This window comes from Amphiura filiformis, chromosome 17 (genome assembly GCF_039555335.1).
Source record: "Amphiura filiformis chromosome 17, Afil_fr2py, whole genome shotgun sequence".
Lineage (NCBI taxonomy): Eukaryota > Metazoa > Echinodermata > Ophiuroidea > Amphilepidida > Amphiuridae > Amphiura > Amphiura filiformis.
In genome coordinates, this window is record NC_092644.1 from 36,581,310 (window position 1) to 36,604,620 (window position 23,311).

At 37.8% G+C, this 23,311-nt stretch overlaps 2 protein-coding genes across 3 annotated transcripts; one reads left to right on the forward strand and one right to left on the reverse strand.

The window, feature by feature from the left end:
• Positions 1-208: 208 nt before the first annotated feature.
• Positions 209-9,861, forward strand: LOC140137723 (coiled-coil-helix-coiled-coil-helix domain-containing protein 5-like). 2 transcript variants are annotated; one of them, XM_072159487.1, is made up of 5 exons: positions 209-523; positions 5,106-5,184; positions 6,799-6,939; positions 7,167-7,336; positions 7,518-9,861. In XM_072159487.1, coding segments are annotated over exons 2-5 (348 nt in total). In that variant the 5' UTR covers positions 209-523; positions 5,106-5,182; the 3' UTR covers positions 7,553-9,861. The 2 variants fall into 2 exon arrangements, with proteins under 2 accessions (XP_072015588.1, XP_072015587.1); XM_072159486.1 differs by having other exon boundaries at positions 209-519.
• On the reverse strand, positions 3,578-4,189 carry LOC140137186 (uncharacterized). Its single transcript, XM_072158837.1, has one exon. It carries the CDS (start codon positions 4,187-4,189, stop codon positions 3,578-3,580), a length of 612 nt encoding a protein of 203 aa, XP_072014938.1.
• Positions 9,862-23,311: the final 13,450 nt, after the last annotated feature.

A 23,311-nucleotide genomic window follows, 5' to 3' on the forward strand; every position in this document is an offset into this window, starting at 1 on the left:
TTGTACCTTAATAGTCAGTAAACCGTCAAAAGTTGACAAGGTCTGAATTTTAAACTTAAACAAGTTACTTTCTATTTAATATTAGATGATTACATTGCTTCTAATTATTAAAATTGAGTTGGAAATTTAGGGAAATTTCTACAAATTTTACACGTCATTCAACACCTGACCTTCAACCTCTTGACCTGTGACCCGCAAGCTCCAAGTGTATACATTATTATGTTTTGATGGATCCAAGTTGTGATAATATTGGATCCAAAACATAATAATGATAAAATTGGATGCTTTACGCCCAATATTTATTGGTCTCGCTAAGAGTTGTAAAACATTGGACTCGACTACGTCTCGTCCAATATTTTAAAACTCATAGCTCGACCAATAAATATGGGCTCAACCGATCCAATTTTACTACGTCTCGTCCAATATTTTAAAACTCATAGCTCGACCAATAAATATGGGCTCAACCGATCCAATTTTATATCAAACACATGCATATGTTGAACTTGATTGATTGAAGAGGTGTGTAAGTATATCCTGTGCATGTGTGTAAAGCTAAATCTACAGTGAGTGTCAGTAACTTTCTGTTATTTTGTAAATAGTCACACTCACCTTCACCTATGTGCTTTGCCTTGAGATGATCATCAATTACGGTCAGCAGACAGAAAAGCTTATCTCAACTCAACAACAGTCAACACTATTGAGTCAAATATTGAAATATTAATATATATTTTTAGTTTAAAATGCTAATATTATTTTTTTCCAGAATTCCTTTTACAAATTAAGAGCACTCCCTATAATGAAAGGCAGGAATAAAAAGACAAAATCGTGTCTGACGTCAGGACAAAGGCGCACTGTGATTGGTTGCCGACCTGGGCAGTAGTGCTGCATTTTCTGTCTAGTTGTCAGAATTTTAGATGCGAACTAGTCTTATTATCTCTGTCTCTCATTATACTGCTACACTACACAACAAGGTCAAGGTCCTGACCTATGCATGTGTGCTTGACATCGCGAGCAAACGTAATGTGATTAATCATCATCATGTGATGGTTTACACATTAACAAAATTGATGATATATTTTCTATTGTCATTTCCATAAAAATGTGTATTTCTTTTCCACAAAATGTTAGTTTTCACTGTCATGTCAAATGACCCCCTTTTTAATGATTTTACATGTAAGAGTCAAGTTAAAGTCATAATGTACGATCTTATAATATGAATTTGGTTAATTTTTTTCAAACCTGATTTTTTGGCATATTTGTAATGTTATACACATGTCACAACTTGCACCTAAATGGAATCAACCAAGTTTCTTGTGTTTGTAGGTAAACAGAGCAAAGTTCGACATAAAGTCATAATTCAAAGAAATATGACTAATATATCCTCCCATAGAACTGCGTGTTAAATGGCCAAAATAACAAGCAGTGTTTCTTTCACTTTACCTCGTTATTTCAGCTCAAAATTAACAGAAACCATTCCCGATAATTATTACTAGTATTATTTCAGCATTTTGAGTACCGTATATAATGACAAATTTAAAATTTGAAGGAAATCGTACATTAAGCCTTTAATAACTGCCTTTTAAATACTTTTTAGTTTAAAAAGTCAGGCATTGAGTTTTGCAAAGTGACAGGTGTGCTGTAAATCGCACGCCTGGATAACCCGAGGTGTGCTCTTAGGTGTGCTGCAAATCGCACACCTAAATAAATCAAGGTGTGCTTTTTTCAAAACTGGTGTATGACTATGATTTCATTTTCAGTTAAAACTTAGCAATATTGTGACTACATGTACTTTTTTTAATTGGCCACGGTTAAGCTCTGGGGTAATGAACGGTGCATTCTGCAAAGATGTCTTTTAGCTGTAAATTTGCTTTGGTGATAACTTTGCTTGTATCATTCGTGGTTAATTGAAAAATACAATAACAAGAAAAAATTATTTTACAAGTTGGTATGCACAAAGGGCAAAGTTGTATATTGTGTTCATATCATAATCTACCGTAATTTTTTAAATTTTGTTATTTTACATTTTTATATTCCCCTGGATTTAGAATGTCCCTGGACCTTGGACTAATTGCTAGTGTCATTTGTAATTAATTTAATAAAAAATACAAAAAAATTACAAAAGATTTAAAAAATTATAAATTCTTGTTTAAAATAGACAAATTCGTATTAACTTATGTTCACATAATAATCTATGAATGATTTTCAAATGCATTTGTTTTGTATGCTTCTTTACATCATAAATAGGTTGCAATGTGAACATCAATTATAAATTTGCCTATTTTGAACATGAATTAATAATTTTTTTAAATCTTTTTGTAATTTTATTTTTTTTATTTCTAAAAATTTTTTCAGGGACATTCTTAAGTTCCAGGGACATTCTAAATCCAAAAAAAGAAAACTTAACTTTTTTTTTTTTTTTTTTTTTTTTTAGGCGTCATGGAAAATCGCACCCTCGGCGCATTTTCAGGCGTGCGGCGCGTGCGAATCGCACTCGCACGCCTTAAAACTCAATGCCTGAAAAGTGCAATAATGTACCGGTAATAGGTGACAAATTATTGAATCTTGAATATATACGGTACTCCAGAAGAAGCTGAAAACTTGTCGAAGGAGTTGTGCTTGTGTGCTGACGTGCTATAAATTTGTGCTCGAAAAAATATACATGAAGGGGTGCAAGTAAAAAAAAACACTGCTCCTTAGAATTTGTGATGAGTTGACTTGTGGTTGGCTGCAGATCCCTCAGGATTGGTAGTGCCAAACTCTGGAAAGTGTGAAGTGAAGGAGCTAGTATTACTGTATTATAGCGAGGTCTGCAAACCTACAATTGCTTTAATACCACCAGTGATCATTTGATTGGTAGAATTCAGTTAAAAATTATTAGTAAGGCCAATGGAACTCGATTATTAGTTTCCGATTGGATGTTTGAAAAAAAAGGACGAGGTCGCTATTTCATTATTCATTATTTGGTCTCTTTTCATTATCCATTATGTCAACAAAATCAATGATTTTATGAACAGCTTTCTCTAAATTTAGGTACCCCACCAGTACCAAAGTATATATTGTTGATGAAAGACCATTTCAAAACTGGTATTAATGCTTAGTAGATCATCATTACAGACATTTTGAAACAAATTGAGAAAAGATTTGAATTTGTTTATTATTAAAATGAAAAGAAATTTGCAATTTTTGTAATCACTAAAAACATGATGAGGTTATCCGTAAATTTCCATTATTTACCACATCCTCTACCCCTACAACTAAGAAAACTGCTGATTATGATCAGCAGGGGATGTCAGACATTTTGAGAGTTTCAATTTTGATTATTTCCATCTCAATTTTCAGATAATTGACTTTTTTATAAAAATAATGAAAGTTTTGGTCAAATCGAAAAGGTGATGCGGGCGGTCAATAGGAAACTAACAATCGAGTTCCATTAGCCTAATCAATATAATTAATAATTCTATGAATAAGATTATTAATATACTGCCAAAAAACAAAAACAGCTTTTAATTAGCACTTCAGCTTCAGTTCATATATTGGCTGGACTCCAAGGAGTATTAAAGCCAAGCTTGTGCGGGGGTTATTGCTGATTTATTTGATATAGATGATTTTTGAAGGCTTGTACAGACGGTGCTTTTACAATGTCTTCCTGTAAGGAGTTCCAATCTATAATAGTTCTTGGAAAGAAAGATTTGTTGTGACTGCTTAGACGTTTTTGGTGTTGTAGAAAACTCTTTGAATTGTTGCGACGAGAGGGACGGGTTACTGGTGTCAGGTAGTGATCACTGGGGATGTCCACCTCGTTGTTGGTAATCTTGTACATGAGGGTCAATCTGGCTGCTCTTCTTCTGTCCTCTAGTGGTTGCCACCCGAGATCTTGCAGAAAGTTCGTCACTGTGCCTTTGGTGCGCTCGTAGTTTGATTTCACAAACCGGGCTGCGTTGCGCTGGACCCTTTCGATTTTGGTCTTGTGATTTTTCTGGTGTGGATCCCACACTGTGCACGCATATTCTACATGTGGTCTTACGAAGCTGAAATAAGCTGTTTCTTTGAGTTTCTGTGGACAGGAATACAGGTTGCGGCTTATGACTCCCTGCATACGACGAGCTTTGGATGTCGCGTGTCCAATATGTGAATTCCAGCCCAAGTCATCTTGGAGGTGGACGCCAAGATAAGGATGAGACTTCACCATCGCAAGTGTTTGGTTGCACAACTTGTAGTCTTGATGTTTAAGGCTACGGGAGTTGGTGACATGCATTACATAACATTTGTTGGGGTTAAACTGCATTTGCCAGTCTTGTTGCCATGTAGTTAGTCTGTCCAGGTCGTCTTGCAGTGTCTTGGCGTCTGTCGGTGAGGAGATACAATGTAGTCCGGTAAACTAGAGCGTCGTCTGCAAATAAACGTGTTGATGAAGTAATACATACTTAATTACTCTGCTTAGCACTATGAGAAGCTCATATTGGTCTAAATGCGTAACAACCGAGCTGATGCAGCCTCATTTATTTTTAATTTTTTAAGAGAATTTGAAGATGATCTCTAATTAACAAATTAGATATCACAGAAAAGCTATACGTGTACATGTAGGCTCTAAGCAATGTCCTACATGAATCAAATCCATGGGTTCCTACATGTACAGTCACCCATGCGAAAACAGGGCAACACCATATGCCTGTATGTGTGTGTGTCTGAGGGCCGATTACACACATTTGATGGGTGTAGCAACTTTGACTTATACCAAAGAATCTTAAGAAGAAAATCAATTCATGGACTCTCATTTCGAAATTGTAACCCTACCATCATGGCCATGATGGGCCAGGGAGCTCTCACATCCCTGGATGGGCTGAGATATATATGACCCAATTGAATTGCATGTACATGTAAGAACAGTCCAGCGGATCCAGGTTTGTGGAAGAAGCAGTGTCGGCTATCATGAACAATTTTCGGACCCACATTATTTGCCCCAATTCTAATCCTCTAGAAGTTTGAAATTTGTCAAAAATGGGGGTCAAAAATAAAATCATAAAAATTGTTTTTTAATTTTCTTATTCCACTCATGTGTAAAATAATTTCTATAATTTTAACCAATTGTAATTTTTTCTTTTCAGAACACATTTGATGACTGCCTAGGGGATCTTGATCTTTGTTGAATATTGACAGTATAGGAGAAATACTGGTACTGAAAATGTAGGTATTGTTAAAAACATTATTCTGGTATGTAAATGTCTGCTTTCTACATTCTACAGGATTTTATGGGTAGACAACCTATGTACAGTTGTATCGCGCCCATCTTGTCCTCTTGAACCTAGAGGGTTGAGTGCAGATATCAGAACCGGGGATGATCCCCCTTCTCTTTTCGAATAGCTCTGACACTTTAACGTGCACAGGGATGAATCCTCCTGAACACGGGGCCAACAGCTTTATGTGACTTCCGAATCACGGATGTCGCACATACACTACCTATAGATCTGCACGTGCTAGGCAGTGTATGGGGGCGAGAAGAAATTCTTCAATTAAATTCTGAAATTAAATTACTGAACCTAATTGAAGGATTCCCGACCATATAGGATCTTTTTGGGAGGGAGGAGAATTGTGTATTGTATCGGAATTTCAGTGTTGCACACTACTAGTGTATATGTTTCAATTGCAACAAATTTTGTGGGGTAACCAGGCGGGGATCCAGGGGATGCTTTGGTGGCTGCAGCACCCCGGGGTATGAATCGCAAAAAAGAGAGAGAGTGAGAGAGAAAAGAAAAGAAAGAGAGAGAGAAAGTAGAAAGTATGCACCAAATCACACAAATTGAGTTCAGAAATGCAAAATTCCCCTCAGCAAGAGGGCGCTTGCAACCTCCTCTAAGTGGCGCTACACCTGGACCCCCGTTTTGGTTACTAGCGGACTAGTCATCTTTATTTGAAAATCTGCTTGCATGAGTGGGTGAAAGATGAAGGAGACACAGTGTCTTAGCTAGCAACCTGTCCATTCTTCATTTAGGGGTATTAGGTTTACAAAATGGCTTTTATATTTTATATCACTCGTACATAAATTCTAGATAGTTTATAGTTTTTTGATTGATTGCCATATTGATCATTTTTACCAGCGGTCTTTCCGTGTGATAGTTTTTACCATCACAGTGATACACCATAGTTTTCGTAGTACATGTGCACCAGGCAATGCGCTGACTGGACTTTCTAACTCTAAGTTAATAAAAAAATGTAATTTCTTTGAATACTATTTGACGTCAGGTAGTGCAGTGGTTAGACTCTGGACCGGTAATCCAGCGACTGGGGTTCAATTCCTGCCGAGTCCTGATTTTTTTCTCTCTCAAAATTCTCATATGTTAGTTTGCTCGAGCCCCAAACACATCATTTAAATCATAATTTCTCTGACTTGCAGCATTTTTTTCCAATCCTCGCATATACTAACTTGTGTCTCGTATTGTCTTACGCCCTGCTAGGGTGAAGCATATAGGCCGCCTCCTTCATTATTAAATATTATTTTTAAGAATAGAATTTTATGTGTGACTGATATAAAACAAATATTTTATTGAATTGAATTGGTGGCATATTCTTGTGCTGTTTTATAACTAAAAACACCGTCTAGGAACTGGGGACATCCACAATTGCTGTCAAACAGAGATTTGTGTCCTCGTTGCCAGTGTTTGCAAGCACCATAGCACAAACACCCTGCATAAACACACCCAAACATATTTCTTGATTGTATGAAATTATGTAAAATATAAAATTTTGATTTTGCACGAAGTACTGTCAATTGTTTTTGATATATACTATTTTTCCACACAGGGAGGCTGTTATATCAGTGGTGATGCAGTTTTGTGGTGAGGAAATGGATGCATATGGACAGTGTGTTGGTCAAAATCCAAAAGACTGGTTAACAAAATGTGCAGAACTAAAACAAAAAGCAGCAGATTGTTCAAGTAATCAGTAAGTCATGTATGATTTCTGTCAAATTTAAATTTTGTTATTCTGTACCCAAAATGCTAATATAATAACTTTCAGGAATAGTTCTGTTTATTTTAAGCAGAAATAACGAGGTAAGATGAAAGAAACCGCATTGGTTATTTTGGCCTTTTACAAAATATTTTTGCAAAAAATCTTTGCCAAGAAATATTTTACAATCACTTTTTCTACTTTTGTTTTTACTCTTCCAGCCCAGCAGTTAAAAAGATTAACAAGGAATGCTCCAAAGAATATATGACTTATGATGACTGTTTAAAACGGAATCCGGAAAATGTGACTATATGTGTAGAGGCTTTGCATGCATTTATGAATTGTGCTTCAAAGTCTGCATCTAGAATACAAAGTGCATATAAAACACAAGGTGAGTAGAAAATTGGTATATAATATGACCCTGATCTTATCCCGAAATGTAGCCCTAAACTTTACACATCTTACAATGTACATGCAACTCGCAATATTTCAAGTTGTGTGAAATTACACTCCCAGTGCAAAGAAACTATATACTGATATCTTCATTTCTGTTCTGTTCCGTTTCGTTTCAGATTATGAACCTAACCAATCCAAACCATTGTCATAACACCAGCATTTATGGCAGAATTGAAGACAGAAGTACAGTATTCTATATACAATAATGCTGCATGATTATTTACTGTGGTGTGTTATCAAATCATGACTCAATTTTCAGGAGAGCAATATACAGCTCTCCTAAAAGCCTCATCTGAAATTACTCACAAACTGTGATCCATGTCTCTCCTTGTGTACAACTATCATAGCTCAAGTATTCAGGAGAGCAATTACAGCTCTCTTAAAAGCCTCAACGGAAACTACTCAGGAGTGTGATCCATGGCTCTCCTTGTTTACAACAATCATAGCTTACATATTCAGGTGAGCAATATACAGCTCTCCTAAAAGCATTATCAGAAACTAGTCAGGAGTGTGATCCATAGCTCTTCTAGCTTACAACAATCATGCTTTAAGTTTTCAGGAGAGCAATATACAGCGCTCTTAAAAGCATCAACAGAAACTACTCAGGAGTGTGGGCCATAACTCTTCTTGCTTACTGCAATCATTGCTTAAGTATTCAGGGAAATATACAGCTTTCCTAATAGCCTCACCAAAAACTACTCAGGAGTGTTATTCATAGCTCATCTTGCTGACCAGTAATATGCAATGTATTGGCCCCAAGAGGTTGGATTGGAAGAGCTCACCATGTCTGTGTATTGTAGATGAAAGCAATACCTTGGCCAGAGTATCTGAAAGTGGACATATATCTATACCAATGTTCCAAGAAAATTTGACCCATTTTTAAACCAGAGGCCCAGGTTATTGGCCAAATGTAACACAATTTTGTTAACTTTTTAAAAATTTCAAAACAAATTTGAAAACCTTTTATGATAGTGTACTTCGCTATGTGTATTGCGCATTCACTGTGTTAATTGCACTTGTCTCTTGATTGGATGGTGACCCGATCTGATGTTGTTGAATCACTGAATGAAAAAGTTTGTTCAGCTTATAATTGGCGAAAAAATGAGGCTCATAACATCATGTATCGATATTGAATGGCATGCATTTGGGTGCAGGCACTTACGCTCGTTGCATAATGCATGACTGGTGCATACATATGTGAATTTATGCGAGCGTAAGTTCAGACTTCATGGACTCGTGCAATAACAAAAACCAAATGATTTTCGCCAATTATAAGCCAAACAAGCTTTAGTTCTGGCTTGTCAACATCGTGGAAGTACACTCATGGTATGTACTTTTTACAGCACTACTACAGCATATCTGTGGATTGTTTGGCCATGCATTTTGCAAACTTCTTTGCAATCTGTGTGTAATACTGTGCTGATTATTCAGATTCAGGCTCAGTACTACATAATTAGGTGTTTTACAAGAAGGTCCCAGGCATCATATTTTTCGATGAATACTTTTCAAAGTATATGATTTGTAGAATGAACTTTTGCAAAACATCAAAGTGTTGATTTAAACAATAAGTTGTGCACTCTTAATGTCTTATTAAAGAAGTATTTCGTGATCCACAGCCTAATCCCCTTACTTTTCTCAAAAAAGTTGTGATTTTTATACCACTGGAAACCTCTGGCTACATAATGCTTTATGTACTTGCAGATTAATTTGTTTAGCAAAAATATGGTCAAATTTGAATTACGTTCTGGTACACCAGAACAAAATTACAACACAGTTGCTATGCAGCAGTGTCATACACATAATCATGCATTACGCGCAAATGCAAAATTGAAATGAACTGAAATTTTGAGAATAAGCTTTTTTCATAGATATCTACTGAAAAATGTCATAGAAGAGAATGCTAGGATCATGATATACTCCTTTTAAAATACATCAATTCAACACTGCACTGAATCCAATTAGATGCAAGTTGGGATATGTGTTAACAGCACGAATGTGACCATCCATGGGCTGTAAAGTTGGCAAAGCTAGTTCCGAGATATAGTTTATTGAACCTTCCAAAAAACAATAGATTTCCCAACCCATTTATTGATTTTTACTTCCTTGCAAACAAGCAATAGGGACATGTAATATATCATTGTAATTTGTAAAGCTTATTTTGAGGAGAATTTATTTGCCCAATTTCAAAAAGTGCAAGTGCCACCATGAATTTAAACACCATCACCATGGTTGAATTTTGGAAATGAAAGTTTTTAGTATTTTATGGTATACCCCGGTGACAAATTTCCCACATAGGATAAATTGCCTTGGTGGTATTTACTAGTTTACCAGTATTTATTGTGCTGATAAATAAGTCCACTTTGGACCGTAACAATGTGTTACCAAATGAAGAGTGCCATTTGATCCAAACTCCAATGTTATGGTTTGTACAGCTGACAAAATAAAATCCAGAGATTTTTATTATTTATACAACAAAGTGTATTATTTTGTGTTTCATTATATAATTATGATGCTCAGGTTGTAAGGTTAGACTTGCAAATTATATTTGGAGTTTATTGTTAGAAAATTGTTTCATTCTGTGTTGGTATTTCCACCATTGGGGTATTGCAATACTTCAAGTTTGTTACCTTTGCGTGTATACATAATTACACATTATCATGGTCGCTCAGTGGGTTGGAGACTGGATTAGTTTTGTGTGGTCACTCAGTGGATGGAAAGACTACATTACTTTTTGTGTGGTAACTCAGTGGTTTGAAAGACTAATGGTCAATCAGTGGATGGAAAGACTATAATTAGTTTTGTGTGGTCAATCAGTGGATAGAAAGACTATGTTATCTTTGTGTGGTCATTCAGTGGATGGAAAGACTACATTACTTTTTGTGTGGTCACTCAGTGGATGGAAAGACTACATTACTTTTTGTGTGGTAACTCAGTGGTTTGAAAGACTAATGGTCAATCAGTGGATGGAAAGACTATAATTAGTTTTGTGTGGTCAATCAGTGGATAGAAAGACTATGTTATCTTTGTGTGGTCACTAAGTGGATGGAAAGACTACATTACTTTTTGTGTGGTAACTCAGTGGTTTGAAAGACTAATGGTCAATCAGTGGATGGAAAGACTATAATTAGTTTTGTGTGGTCAATCAGTGGATAGAAAGACTATGTTATCTTTGTGTGGTCATTCAGTGGATGGAAAGACTACATTACTTTTTGTGTGGTCACTCAGTGGATGGAAAGATTACATTACTTTTTGTGTGGTAACTCAGTGGTTTGAAAGACTAATGGTCAATCAGTGGATGGAAAGACTATAATTAGTTTTGTGTGGTCAATCAGTGGATAGAAAGACTTATCTTTGTGTGGTCATTCAGTGAATGGAAAGACTACATTACTTTTTGTGTGGTCACTCAGTGGTTGGAAAGACTACATTACTTTTTGTGTGGTCACTCAGTGGGTGGAAAGACTACATTACATTTTGTGTGGTCACTCAGTGGATGGAAAGACTACATTAGTTTTGTGTGGTCACTCAGTGGATGGAAAGACTACATTACTTTTTGTGTGGTCGCTCAGTGGTTTGAAAGACTACATTTGTTTTATGGTCCTTCAGGGAATAGAAGACTATATTTTCTTTTGTGTAGTCAATCAGTGGATGGAAAGACTGATCGTATAAGTGGCTTAGGAAACATGTGCCCTCCTCTCTGTTTAAGAGAGCAGGAACTATGGGAGCATAATAAGAAGTCTAGAGAAATTCCAGAAGCCATGAAGATGAGGAGAATGGGTAGCAAGACCTTAAACAGAGAGGAGGGCACATATTTCCTAAGCCATATATATGATCCGCTTTTAAAGACTATAAAAGAGACTCAACAGTTGTATGTGGTCATTCAGTGGATTGAAAGACTACATTAGTTTTATGTGGTCATTCAGTGGATGGAAAGACCACATTAGTTTTATGTGGTCATTCAGTGGATGGAAAGACTACATTAGTTTTGTGGGGTCAATCAGTGGATGAAAATACTACATTAGTTTTATGTGGTCGGTCAGTGGATGGAAATACTACATTAGTTTTGTGTGGTCATTCAGTGAATGGAAAGACTACATTAGTTTTGCGTGGTCACTCAGTGGATGGAGAGACTGCGTTAGTTTTATGTGGTCATTCAGTGGATGGAAAGACAACATAAGTTTTGTGTGGTCATTCAGTGAATGGAAAGACTACATTAGTTTTGTGTGGTCACTCAGTGGATGGAAAGACTACATTAGTTTTGTGTGGTCATTCAGTGGATGGAGAGACTACATTAGTTTTATGTGGTCATTCAGTGGATGGGAAGACTACATTTATTATTTGTCTGTTTTTGATCCCTGTCCGATGACCGGCATCAGTATTGCATTCTCAGTCAGATACTGCCTTTTGTCAACTTGACTAGAGTGTCCTGGTAGACGCAGTACATTTGTTTTGTGTGGTCTTTTAGTGGATGGAAAGACTACATTAGTTTTGTGTGGTCATTCAGTGGATGGAAAGACTACATTAGTTTTGTGTGGTCGTTCAGTGGATGGAAAGACTACATTACTTTTATGTGGTCGGTCAGTGGATGGAAAAACTACATTAGTTTTCTGTGGTCACTCAGTGGATGGAAAGACTACATTAGTTTTGTGTGGTCACTCAGTGGATGGAAAGACTACATTAGTTTTGCGTGGTCATTCAGTGGATGGGAAGACTACATTAGTTTTGTGTGGTCAATCAGTGGATGGAAAGACTGTTTGTTTTGTGTGGTCGTTCAGTGGATGGAAAGACTAAATTCTGTGTGGTCATTCAGTGGATGGAGAGACTGCATTTGTTTTGTGTGGTCATTCAGTGGATGGAAAGACTACATTCTGTGTGGTCATTTAGTGGATAGAAAGACTTCATTAGTTTTGTGTGGTCATTCAGTGGATGGAAAGACTACATTAGTTTTGTGTGGTCAATCAGTGGATGAGAAGACTACATTAGTTTTGTGTGGTCATTCAGTGGATGGAAATACTACATTCTGTGTGGTCATTCAGTGGATGGAGAGACTACATTAGTTTTGCGTGGTCATTCAGTGGATGGAAAGACTACATTCTGTGTGATCATTCAGTGGATGGAGAGACTGCATTTGTTTTGTGTGGTCATTCAGTGGATGGAAAGACTACATTCTGTGTGGTCATTTAGTGGATAGAAAGACTTCATTAGTTTTGTGTGGTCATTCAGTGGATGGAAAGACTTCATTAGTTTTGTCTGGTCATTCAGTGGATGGAAAGACTACATTATGTGTGGTCATTCAGTGGATGGAGAGACTACATTAGTTTTGCGTGGTCAATCAGTGGATGGAGAGACTACATTATGTGTGGTCAATCAGTGGATGGGAAGCCTACATTAGTTTTATGTGGTCAATCAGTGGATGGAAAGACTACATTATGTGTGGTCAATCAGTGGATGGGAAGCCTACATTAGTTTTATGTGGTCAATCAGTGGATGGAAAGACTACATTATGTGTGGTCAATCAGTGGATGGGAAGCCTACATTAGTTTTATGTGGTCAATCAGTGGATGGAAAGACTACATTAGTTTTGTGTGGTCAATCAGTGGATGGAAAGACTACATTAGTTTTGTGTGGTCAATCAGTGGATGGAAAGACTGCATTAGTTTTGTGTGGTCAATCAGTGGATGGGCAAACTGCATTAGTTTTGTGTGGTCATTCAGTGGATGGAAAGACTACATTATGTGTGGTCATTCAGTGGATGGAGAGACTACATTAGTTTTGTGTGGTCATTCAGTGGATGGAAAGACTACATTCTGTGTGATCATTCAGTGGATGGAGAGACTGCATTAGTTTTGTGTGGTCATTCAGTGGATGGAAAGACTACATTCTGTGTGATCATTCAGTGGATGGAGAGACTACATTAGTTTTGTGTGGTCATTCAGTGGATGGAAAGACTACATTCTGTGTGGTCATTCAGTGGATGGAGAGACTACATTAGTTTTGCGTGGTCATTCAGTGGATGGAAAGACTACGTTCTGTGTGGTCATTCAGTGGATGGAGAGACTGCATTTGTTTTGTGTGGTCATTCAGTGGATGGAAAGACCACATTAGTTTTATGTGGTCATTCAGTGGATGGAAAGACTACATTAGTTTTGTGGGGTCAATCAGTGGATGAAAATACTACATTAGTTTTATGTGGTCGGTCAGTGGATGGAAATACTACATTAGTTTTGTGTGGTCATTCAGTGAATGGAAAGACTACATTAGTTTTGCGTGGTCACTCAGTGGATGGAGAGACTGCGTTAGTTTTATGTGGTCATTCAGTGGATGGAAAGACAACATAAGTTTTGTGTGGTCATTCAGTGAATGGAAAGACTACATTAGTTTCGTGTGGTCACTCAGTGGATGGAAAGACTACATTAGTTTTGTGTGGTCATTCAGTGGATGGAGAGACTACATTAGTTTTGTGTGGTCACTCAGTGGATGGAAAGACTACATTAGTTTTGTGTGTTCATTCAGTGGATGGAGAGACTACATTAGTTTTGCGTGGTCATTCAGTGGATGAAAAGACTACATTCTGTGTGGTCATTCAGTGGATGGAGAGACTGCATTTGTTTTGTGTGGTCATTCAGTGGATGGAAAGACTACATTCTGTGTGGTCATTTAGTGGATAGAAAGACTTCATTAGTTTTGTGTGGTCATTCAGTGGATGGAAAGACTTCATTAGTTTTGTGTGGTCATTCAGTGGATGGAAAGACTACATTATGTGTGGTCATTCAGTGGATGGAGAGACTACATTAGTTTTGCGTGGTCAATCAGTGGATGGAGAGACTACATTAGTTTTGTGTGGTCAATCAGTGGATGGGAAGCCTACATTAGTTTTATGTGGTCAATCAGTGGATGGAAAGACTACATTAGTTTTGTGTAGTCAATCAGTGGATGGAAAGACTGCATTAGTTTTGTGTGGTCATTCAGTGGATGGAAAGACTACATTAGTTTTGTGTGGTCAATCAGTGGATGGAAAGACTACATTAGTTTTGTGTAGTCAATCAGTGGATGGAAAGACTGCATTAGTTTTATGTGGTCATTCAGTGGATGGAAAGACAACATAAGTTTTGTGTGGTCATTCAGTGGATGAGAAGACTACATTAGTTTTGTGTGGTCATTCAGTGGATGGAAAGACTACATTATGTGTGGTCATTCAGTGGATGGAGAGACTACATTAGTTTTATGTGGTCATTCAGTGGATGGGAAGACTACATTTATTATTTGTCTGTTTTTGATCCCTGTCCGATGACCGGCATCAGTATTGCATTCTCAGTCAGATACTGCCTTTTGTCAACTTGACTAGAGTGTCCTGGTAGACGCAGTACATTTGTTTTGTGTGGTCTTTTAGTGGATGGAAAGACTACATTAGTTTTGTGTGGTCATTCAGTGGATGGAAAGACTACATTAGTTTTGTGTGGTCGTTCAGTGGATGGAAAGACTACATTACTTTTATGTGGTCGGTCAGTGGATGGAAAAACTACATTAGTTTTCTGTGGTCACTCAGTGGATGGAAAGACTACATTAGTTTTGTGTGGTCACTCAGTGGATGGAAAGACTACATTAGTTTTGCGTGGTCATTCAGTGGATGGGAAGACTACATTAGTTTTGTGTGGTCAATCAGTGGATGGAAAGACTGTTTGTTTTGTGTGGTCGTTCAGTGGATGGAAAGACTAAATTCTGTGTGGTCATTCAGTGGATGGAGAGACTGCATTTGTTTTGTGTGGTCATTCAGTGGATGGAAAGACTACATTCTGTGTGGTCATTTAGTGGATAGAAAGACTTCATTAGTTTTGTGTGGTCATTCAGTGGATGGAAAGACTACATTAGTTTTGTGTGGTCAATCAGTGGATGAGAAGACTACATTAGTTTTGTGTGGTCATTCAGTGGATGGAAAGACTACATTCTGTGTGGTCATTCAGTGGATGGAGAGACTACATTAGTTTTGCGTGGTCATTCAGTGGATGGAAAGACTACATTCTGTGTGATCATTCAGTGGATGGAGAGACTGCATTTGTTTTGTGTGGTCATTCAGTGGATGGAAAGACTACATTCTGTGTGGTCATTTAGTGGATAGAAAGACTTCATTAGTTTTGTGTGGTCATTCAGTGGATGGAAAGACTTCATTAGTTTTGTCTGGTCATTCAGTGGATGGAAAGACTACATTATGTGTGGTCATTCAGTGGATGGAGAGACTACATTAGTTTTGCGTGGTCAATCAGTGGATGGAGAGACTACATTAGTTTTGTGTGGTCAATCAGTGGATGGGAAGCCTACATTAGTTTTATGTGGTCAATCAGTGGATGGAAAGACTACATTACTTTTATGTGGTCAATCAGTGGATGGAGAGACTACATTAGTTTTGTGTGGTCAATCAGTGGATGGAAAGACTACATTACTTTTATGTGGTCAATCAGTGGATGGAAAGACTACATTAGTTTTGTGTGGTCAATCAGTGGATGGGCAAACTGCATTAGTTTTGTGTGGTCATTCAGTGGATGGAGAGACTACATTAGTTTTGTGTGGTCATTCAGTGGATGGAAAGACTACATTCTGTGTGGTCATTCAGTGGATGGAGAGACTACATTAGTTTTGCGTGGTCATTCAGTGGATGGAAAGACTACGTTCTGTGTGGTCATTCAGTGGATGGAGAGACTGCATTTGTTTTGTGTGGTCATTCAGTGGATGGAAAGACTACATTCTGTGTGGTCATTTAGTGGATAGAAAGACATCATTAGTTTTGTGTGGTCATTCAGTGGATGGAAAGACTTCATTAGTTTTGTGTGGTCATTCAGTGGATGGAAAGACTACATTATGTGTGGTCATTCAGTGGATGGAGAGACTACATTAGTTTTGCGTGGTCAATCAGTGGATGGAGAGACTACATTAGTTTTGTGTGGTCAATCAGTGGATGGAAAGACTACATTATGTGTGGTCATTCAGTGGATGGAGAGACTACATTAGTTTTGCGTGGTCAATCAGTGGATGGAGAGACTACATTAGTTTTGTGTGGTCAATCAGTGGATGGGAAGCCTACATTAGTTTTGTGTGGTCATTCAGTGGATGGAGAGACTACATTAGTTTTATGTGGTCATTCAGTGGATGGGAAGACTACATTTATTATTTGTCTGTTTTTGATCCCTGTCCGATGACCGGCATCAGTATTGCATTCTCAGTCAGATACTGCCTTTTGTCAACTTGACTAGAGTGTCCTGGTAGACGCAGTACATTTGTTTTGTGTGGTCTTTTAGTGGATGGAAAGACTACATTAGTTTTGTGTGGTCATTCAGTGGATGGAAAGACTACATTACTTTTATGTGGTCGGTCAGTGGATGGAAATACTACATTACTTTTATGTGGTCGGTCAGTGGATGGAAAGACTACATTAGTTTTGTGTGGTCGTTCAGTGGATGGAAAGACTACATTACTTTTATGTGGTCGGTCAGTGGATGGAAAAACTGCATTAGTTTTGTGTGGTCATTCAGTGGATGGAGAGACTACATTAGTTTTATGTGGTCATTCAGTGGATGGGAAGACTACATTTATTATTTGTCTGTTTTTGATCCCTGTCCGATGACCGGCATCAGTATTGCATTCTCAGTCAGATACTGCCTTTTGTCAACTTGACTAGAGTGTCCTGGTAGACGCAGTACATTTGTTTTGTGTGGTCTTTTAGTGGATGGAAAGACTACATTAGTTTTGTGTGGTCATTCAGTGGATGGAAAGATTACATTAGTTTTGTGTGGTCGTTCAGTGGATGGAAAGACTACATTACTTTTATGTGGTCGGTCAGTGGATGGAAAAACTACATTCGTTTTCTGTGGTCACTCAGTGGATGGAAAGACTACATTAGTTTTGTGTGGTCACTCAGTGGATGGAAAGACTACATTAGTTTTGCGTGGTCATTCAGTGGATGGGAAGACTACATTAGTTTTGTGTGGTCAATCAGTGGATGGAAAGACTGTTTGTTTTGTGTGGTCGTTCAGTGGATGGAAAGACTAAATTCTGTGTGGTCATTCAGTGGATGGAGAGACTGCATTTGTTTTGTGTGGTCATTCAGTGGATGGAAAGACTACATTCTGTGTGGTCATTTAGTGGATAGAAAGACTTCATTAGTTTTGTGTGGTCATTCAGTGGATGGAAAGACTACATTAGTTTTGTGTGGTCAATCAGTGGATGAGAAGACTACATTAGTTTTGTGTGGTCATTCAGTGGATGGAAAGACTACATTCTGTGTGGTCATTCAGTGGATGGAGAGACTACATTAGTTTTGCGTGGTCATTCAGTGGATGGAAAGACTACATTCTGTGTGATCATTCAGTGGATGGAGAGACTGCATTTGTTTTGTGTGGTCATTCAGTGGATGGAAAGACTACATTCTGTGTGGTCATTTAGTGGATAGAAAGACTTCATTAGTTTTGTGTGGTCATTCAGTGGATGGAAAGACTTCATTAGTTTTGTCTGGTCATTCAGTGGATGGAAAGACTACATTATGTGTGGTCATTCAGTGGATGGAGAGACTACATTAGTTTTGTGTGGTCATTCAGTGGATGGAAAGACTACATTCTGTGTGGTCATTCAGTGGATGGAGAGACTACATTAGTTTTGCGTGGTCATTCAGTGGATGGAAAGACTACGTTCTGTGTGGTCATTCAGTGGATGGAGAGACTGCATTTGTTTTGTGTGGTCATTCAGTGGATGGAAAGACTACATTCTGTGTGGTCATTTAGTGGATAGAAAGACATCATTAGTTTTGTGTGGTCATTCAGTGGATGGAAAGACTTCATTAGTTTTGTGTGGTCATTCAGTGGATGGAAAGACTACATTATGTGTGGTCATTCAGTGGATGGAGAGACTACATTAGTTTTGTGTGGTCATTCAGTGGATGGAAAGACTACATTCTGTGTGGTCATTCAGTGGATGGAGAGACTACATTAGTTTTGCGTGGTCATTCAGTGGATGGAAAGACTACGTTCTGTGTGGTCATTCAGTGGATGGAGAGACTGCATTTGTTTTGTGTGGTCATTCAGTGGATGGAAAGACTACATTCTGTGTGGTCATTCAGTGGATGGAGAGACTGCATTTGTTTTGTGTGGTCATTCAGTGGATGGAAAGACTACATTCTGTGTGGTCATTTAGTGGATAGAAAGACATCATTAGTTTTGTGTGGTCATTCAGTGGATGGAAAGACTTCATTAGTTTTGTGTGGTCATTCAGTGGATGGAAAGACTACATTATGTGTGGTCATTCAGTGGATGGAGAGACTACATTAGTTTTGCGTGGTCAATCAGTGGATGGAGAGACTACATTAGTTTTGTGTGGTCAATCAGTGGATGGGAAGCCTACATTAGTTTTATGTGGTCAATCAGTGGATGGAAAGACTACATTAGTTTTGTGTGGTCAATCAGTGGATGGAAAGACTGCATTAGTTTTGCGTGGTCAATCAGTGGATGGAGAGACTACATTAGTTTTGTGTGGTCAATCAGTGGATGAGAAGACTACATTAGTTTTGTGTGGTCATTCAGTGGATGGAAAGACTACATTATGTGTGGTCATTCAGTGGATGGAGAGACTACATTAGTTTTATGTGGTCATTCAGTGGATGGGAAGACTACATTTATTATTTGTCTGTTTTTGATCCCTGTCCGATGACCGGCATCAGTATTGCATTCTCAGTCAGATACTGCCTTTTGTCAACTTGACTAGAGTGTCCTGGTAGACGCAGTACATTTGTTTTGTGTGGTCTTTTAGTGGATGGAAAGACTACATTAGTTTTGTGTGGTCATTCAGTGGATGGAAAGACTACATTACTTTTATGTGGTCGGTCAGTGGATGGAAATACTACATTACTTTTATGTGGTCGGTCAGTGGATGGAAAGACTACATTAGTTTTGTGTGGTCGTTCAGTGGATGGAAAGACTACATTACTTTTATGTGGTCGGTCAGTGGATGGAAAAACTACATTACTTTTATGTGGTCATTCAGTGGATGGAAAGACTGCATTAGTTTTGTGTGGTCAATGAGTGAATGTAAAGACTACATTCTGTATGGTCAATCATTGGATGGGAAGACTACATTAGTTTTGTGTGGTAATTCAGTGGATGGAGAGACTACATTAGTTTTGTGTGGTAATTCGGTGGATGGAAAGACTACATTAGATTTTGTATGGTCATTCAGCGAATGCAAAAACTACATTCTGTATGGTCAATCAGTGGATGAAAAAACTACATTAGTTTTGTGTGGTCACTCAGTGGATGAAAAGATCGACTGCATTAGTTTGTGTGGTCACTCAGTGGATGGAAAGACTACATTAGTTTTGTGTGGTCACTCAGTGGATGGAAAGACTACATTATTTTTGTGTGGTCATTCAGGGGATGGAAAAACTGCATTAGTTTTGTGTGGTCACTCAGTGGATGGAAAGACTACGTTAGTTTTGTGTGATCATTCAGTGGATGGAAAGACTACATTAGTTTTCTGTGGTCACTCAGTGGATGGAAAGACTGCATTAGTTTTGTGTGGTCACTCAGTGGATGGAAAGACTGCGTTAGTTTTGTGTGGTCAATCAGTGGATGGAGAGACTACATTAGTTTTGTGTGGTCAATCAGTGGATGGGAAGCCTACATTAGTTTTATGTGGTCAATCAGTGGATGGAAAGACTACATTAGTTTTGTGTGGTCACTCAGTGGATGGAGAGACTAGGCCTACATTAGTTTTGTGTGGTCATTCAGTGGATGGAGAGACTAGGCCTACATTAGTTTTGCGTGGTCATTCAGTGGATGGAAAGACTACATAATTTTTGTGTGGTCATTCAAGGGATGGAAAGACTATAATTAGTTTTGTGTGGTCGCTCAGTGAATAATAAAGACTACTACAGCTTCATCAAAAATGTCTTCCCCGACCAAAACATCAACTCAGACATTTTTGATTATTTGTTATCTTGTTTTACTTTCAGGTCATATTGTTTAGCAAATGCTAATAAATCAGGCTTCTTCAACTCATCAAACATTTCCCAAGTTATAAACTCTTCTGCATTGCTAAAGTTGAAGCGTGTGATCTAGAAAATGTAAAACTTTAAATACTGTCTCGGTTGACTTTAAAGAAATAACACTTTTATTTTTAAAAGTAATTAACACGGTTTCTATTTTGTAACAATACAAACTAACATAATAACATCACATTTGTAGCGGGATTTGTAGTAAAACCATAGTTCCTATATTGTAAAACATAGGCAAACTGTTTATACATTTTGGCAGCCAAATCTGACAATGTGCACTGGGAATATACGAGGGGGTATCAAAAAGTTTTTGAAATCATACAGAAGTAAAGGAGCTATATCGATGAAATTTTGACAGTGTAATCACTGGTCCTTATGTACATTATGGTCCAAAAATGGTCTCCTTTTCTTTACAGGTGGCGCTAGATGGGCGGTATGCGCATAACTTGCAAGGTGGAGAAAATTGAGGCACGCAGTGTGATTAAGTTCCTGCATTTGAAGGGTTATAGGCCTAAAATGCCCAGAAAATCTATGAAATGCAGGCTGTCTGTGGTGATGATTGCCCATCATGTGGCACTGTTGCTTTTTGAAAAAGGATTTTCCAAACTGGCCACATGTCCCTAACCAAGCCAAGAAGTGGACGTCCATCACTTGGTGATGATGCCTCCACAGTGAGGAAAGTAGAGGATCTTATCATGAAACGGTTTTGCGCTTACCGCCAATCTAGCGCCACCTGTTAAAAAATTACACATACTAATGAGACCATTAATTTTTTGTACCATAATGCACATAAGGACCAGACACATTTTCATGGATATAGCTCCTTCACATCTGGGTGATTTCAAAAACTTTTTGATACCCCCTCGTGTATATATATATTCTACCCAATTTTGCTTGTTTATCATGTTTCTGCTGTACTACTTTTTGTAGTTGTTATCATTTTCTCACTTACCACTGTTTTTGTATACAAGTTCTGTCAGGCACAAAGGATGTTTTCTTCTCCTTTTTGCTTGGTTTGTTCTTTCTTTATCTCATTATGTAAGTGTTTGGTCATTACCAATGGGGTTTTTTCTTCCCTTTGTTCATGGCCTCACACATTTTTTGCTTGCTTCTGTAAGGTATCATTGCATTTGCTCACACTTGTAAAAGGGTTATACCCGAAACGTTGTGTAATTTAATGTATTTTACATTATTATCAGGCGCTGTGCCAAACTTTGTATACCCAACTGTCGACCATATAAATAACCAGCGTCACGCAGAACTTCGACCTCTATATGTATATATATATATATTTATATAGGGAAGGTTATTGAAGGTTTAGGTCAACTCCTACTTCTAACTTCAAATTTAGGAAAAGACCATAATGCCCGGGGGGCACTTCAATATGAAATGGATATGGGTGTAGGGCTGGTACTTTCGCACTAAGGGGCATTCGGTGAGAGCAAAATGTAAAAAACACGGGGTCATTGGGTGAGAGCATGATTTTTGGCATTCGGTGAGAGCAAAATGTAAAAAAATATGGGTTATTGGGTGAGAACATGACCTTTTTTTTTTTTAAATGGAATTTTTGTGTGAGAGCCGAAACAGCGCCACAAAAACCTCGAAAATCGAATTTCTAGTTTTAAATGGCTTCAAATTTCATTGGTTTTTTTTTCTCAAAATAAGTAACAGAATCAGTGATAAATGAAAGTTGCTGTTCAAATTGAACTTGTAAGGGTCTTTGGGTGACAGATCAAATGGAAAAACAAGGGGTCTTCGGGTGACAGAGCATGTGTTCTTAAACAAATATGGGGTCTTTGGGTGAGAGCGATGCTGAAAAAGGGGGTCTCAATGTATTTTTACATAATAGGCTTTTTTCATTTGAACATAATCTAGCAGTTGATGTTGTTGTTGCAAACTGATAAAACAAAATGATGATGATGATGATGGATAATACAAATGATGTCAGATGATTATTAGAGTAGTGGTGGTGATGATGATGGCAGTGATGAGGGATTAAATTTAGTATGAAATTTTCACCACCACCCCCCCCCCGCACCCACCCAGTCAATGTTATTTTGATACTGAGATAGGAACGGACTAGTATTGGCTCCAACATTGATTGGGGGGAGGGGGTTGCAAGCAATATGAAACATTAATGTTTGCCACTCATGTTACTTGTAATGTTTAAACAAAGAGCACGTGTCTATGGTGTCACCCTGCTCACTTTTCATGTATGTTTTTTCTTAACACGTATGCTATGACTGAGCCAAAATCAAAAAATTATAGCGTATTGGTGACAAGTACTTGCACATGTCAAATCTTTGGGATCCCAATTTGCAAACCTTAAATGGTCTATATACATGTTGCGAGCACAGTGAGCGTTTTGGTACGGTTTTCCTAAGCCTTTTTAGAGCGTTTTATTTAAAAGGCGCCCCAAGAATGTGTGCCAAAAATCCCCCAGGGCTCATAATTATTGCACAGCCCCTATATAATCATTTACAGGATTTATGATCAAAAACATAAATATAATAACTTCTGGGACACCTTGTTTATTTACTTACCAATCTACGTTTCAAGTCCAATGCTGTGAATGTATCATGTATGTAATCAATATTATCTATCTCTTATGGTTAGCAGTACTGTTAAATTCAGTACATTTTGAACTCATTAGGAACCAGTCCATGTTTACACTTGGGATCACAAAAAAATGGAATATATTCACTTTATATTATAGCAACGGTGCCTTACCGCCATGTGGTGTTGCAAATGCATACAGTGTTTGTTTTGTGAGTACCGTCACTAAGGTTCTAAGGTTTCTTTCTCCCTTCACTGGAATCATTGTGACTGTGACTGGGATATGGTGTTATTCCAGGTATCTTGTAAACTGTTTGTTATAAC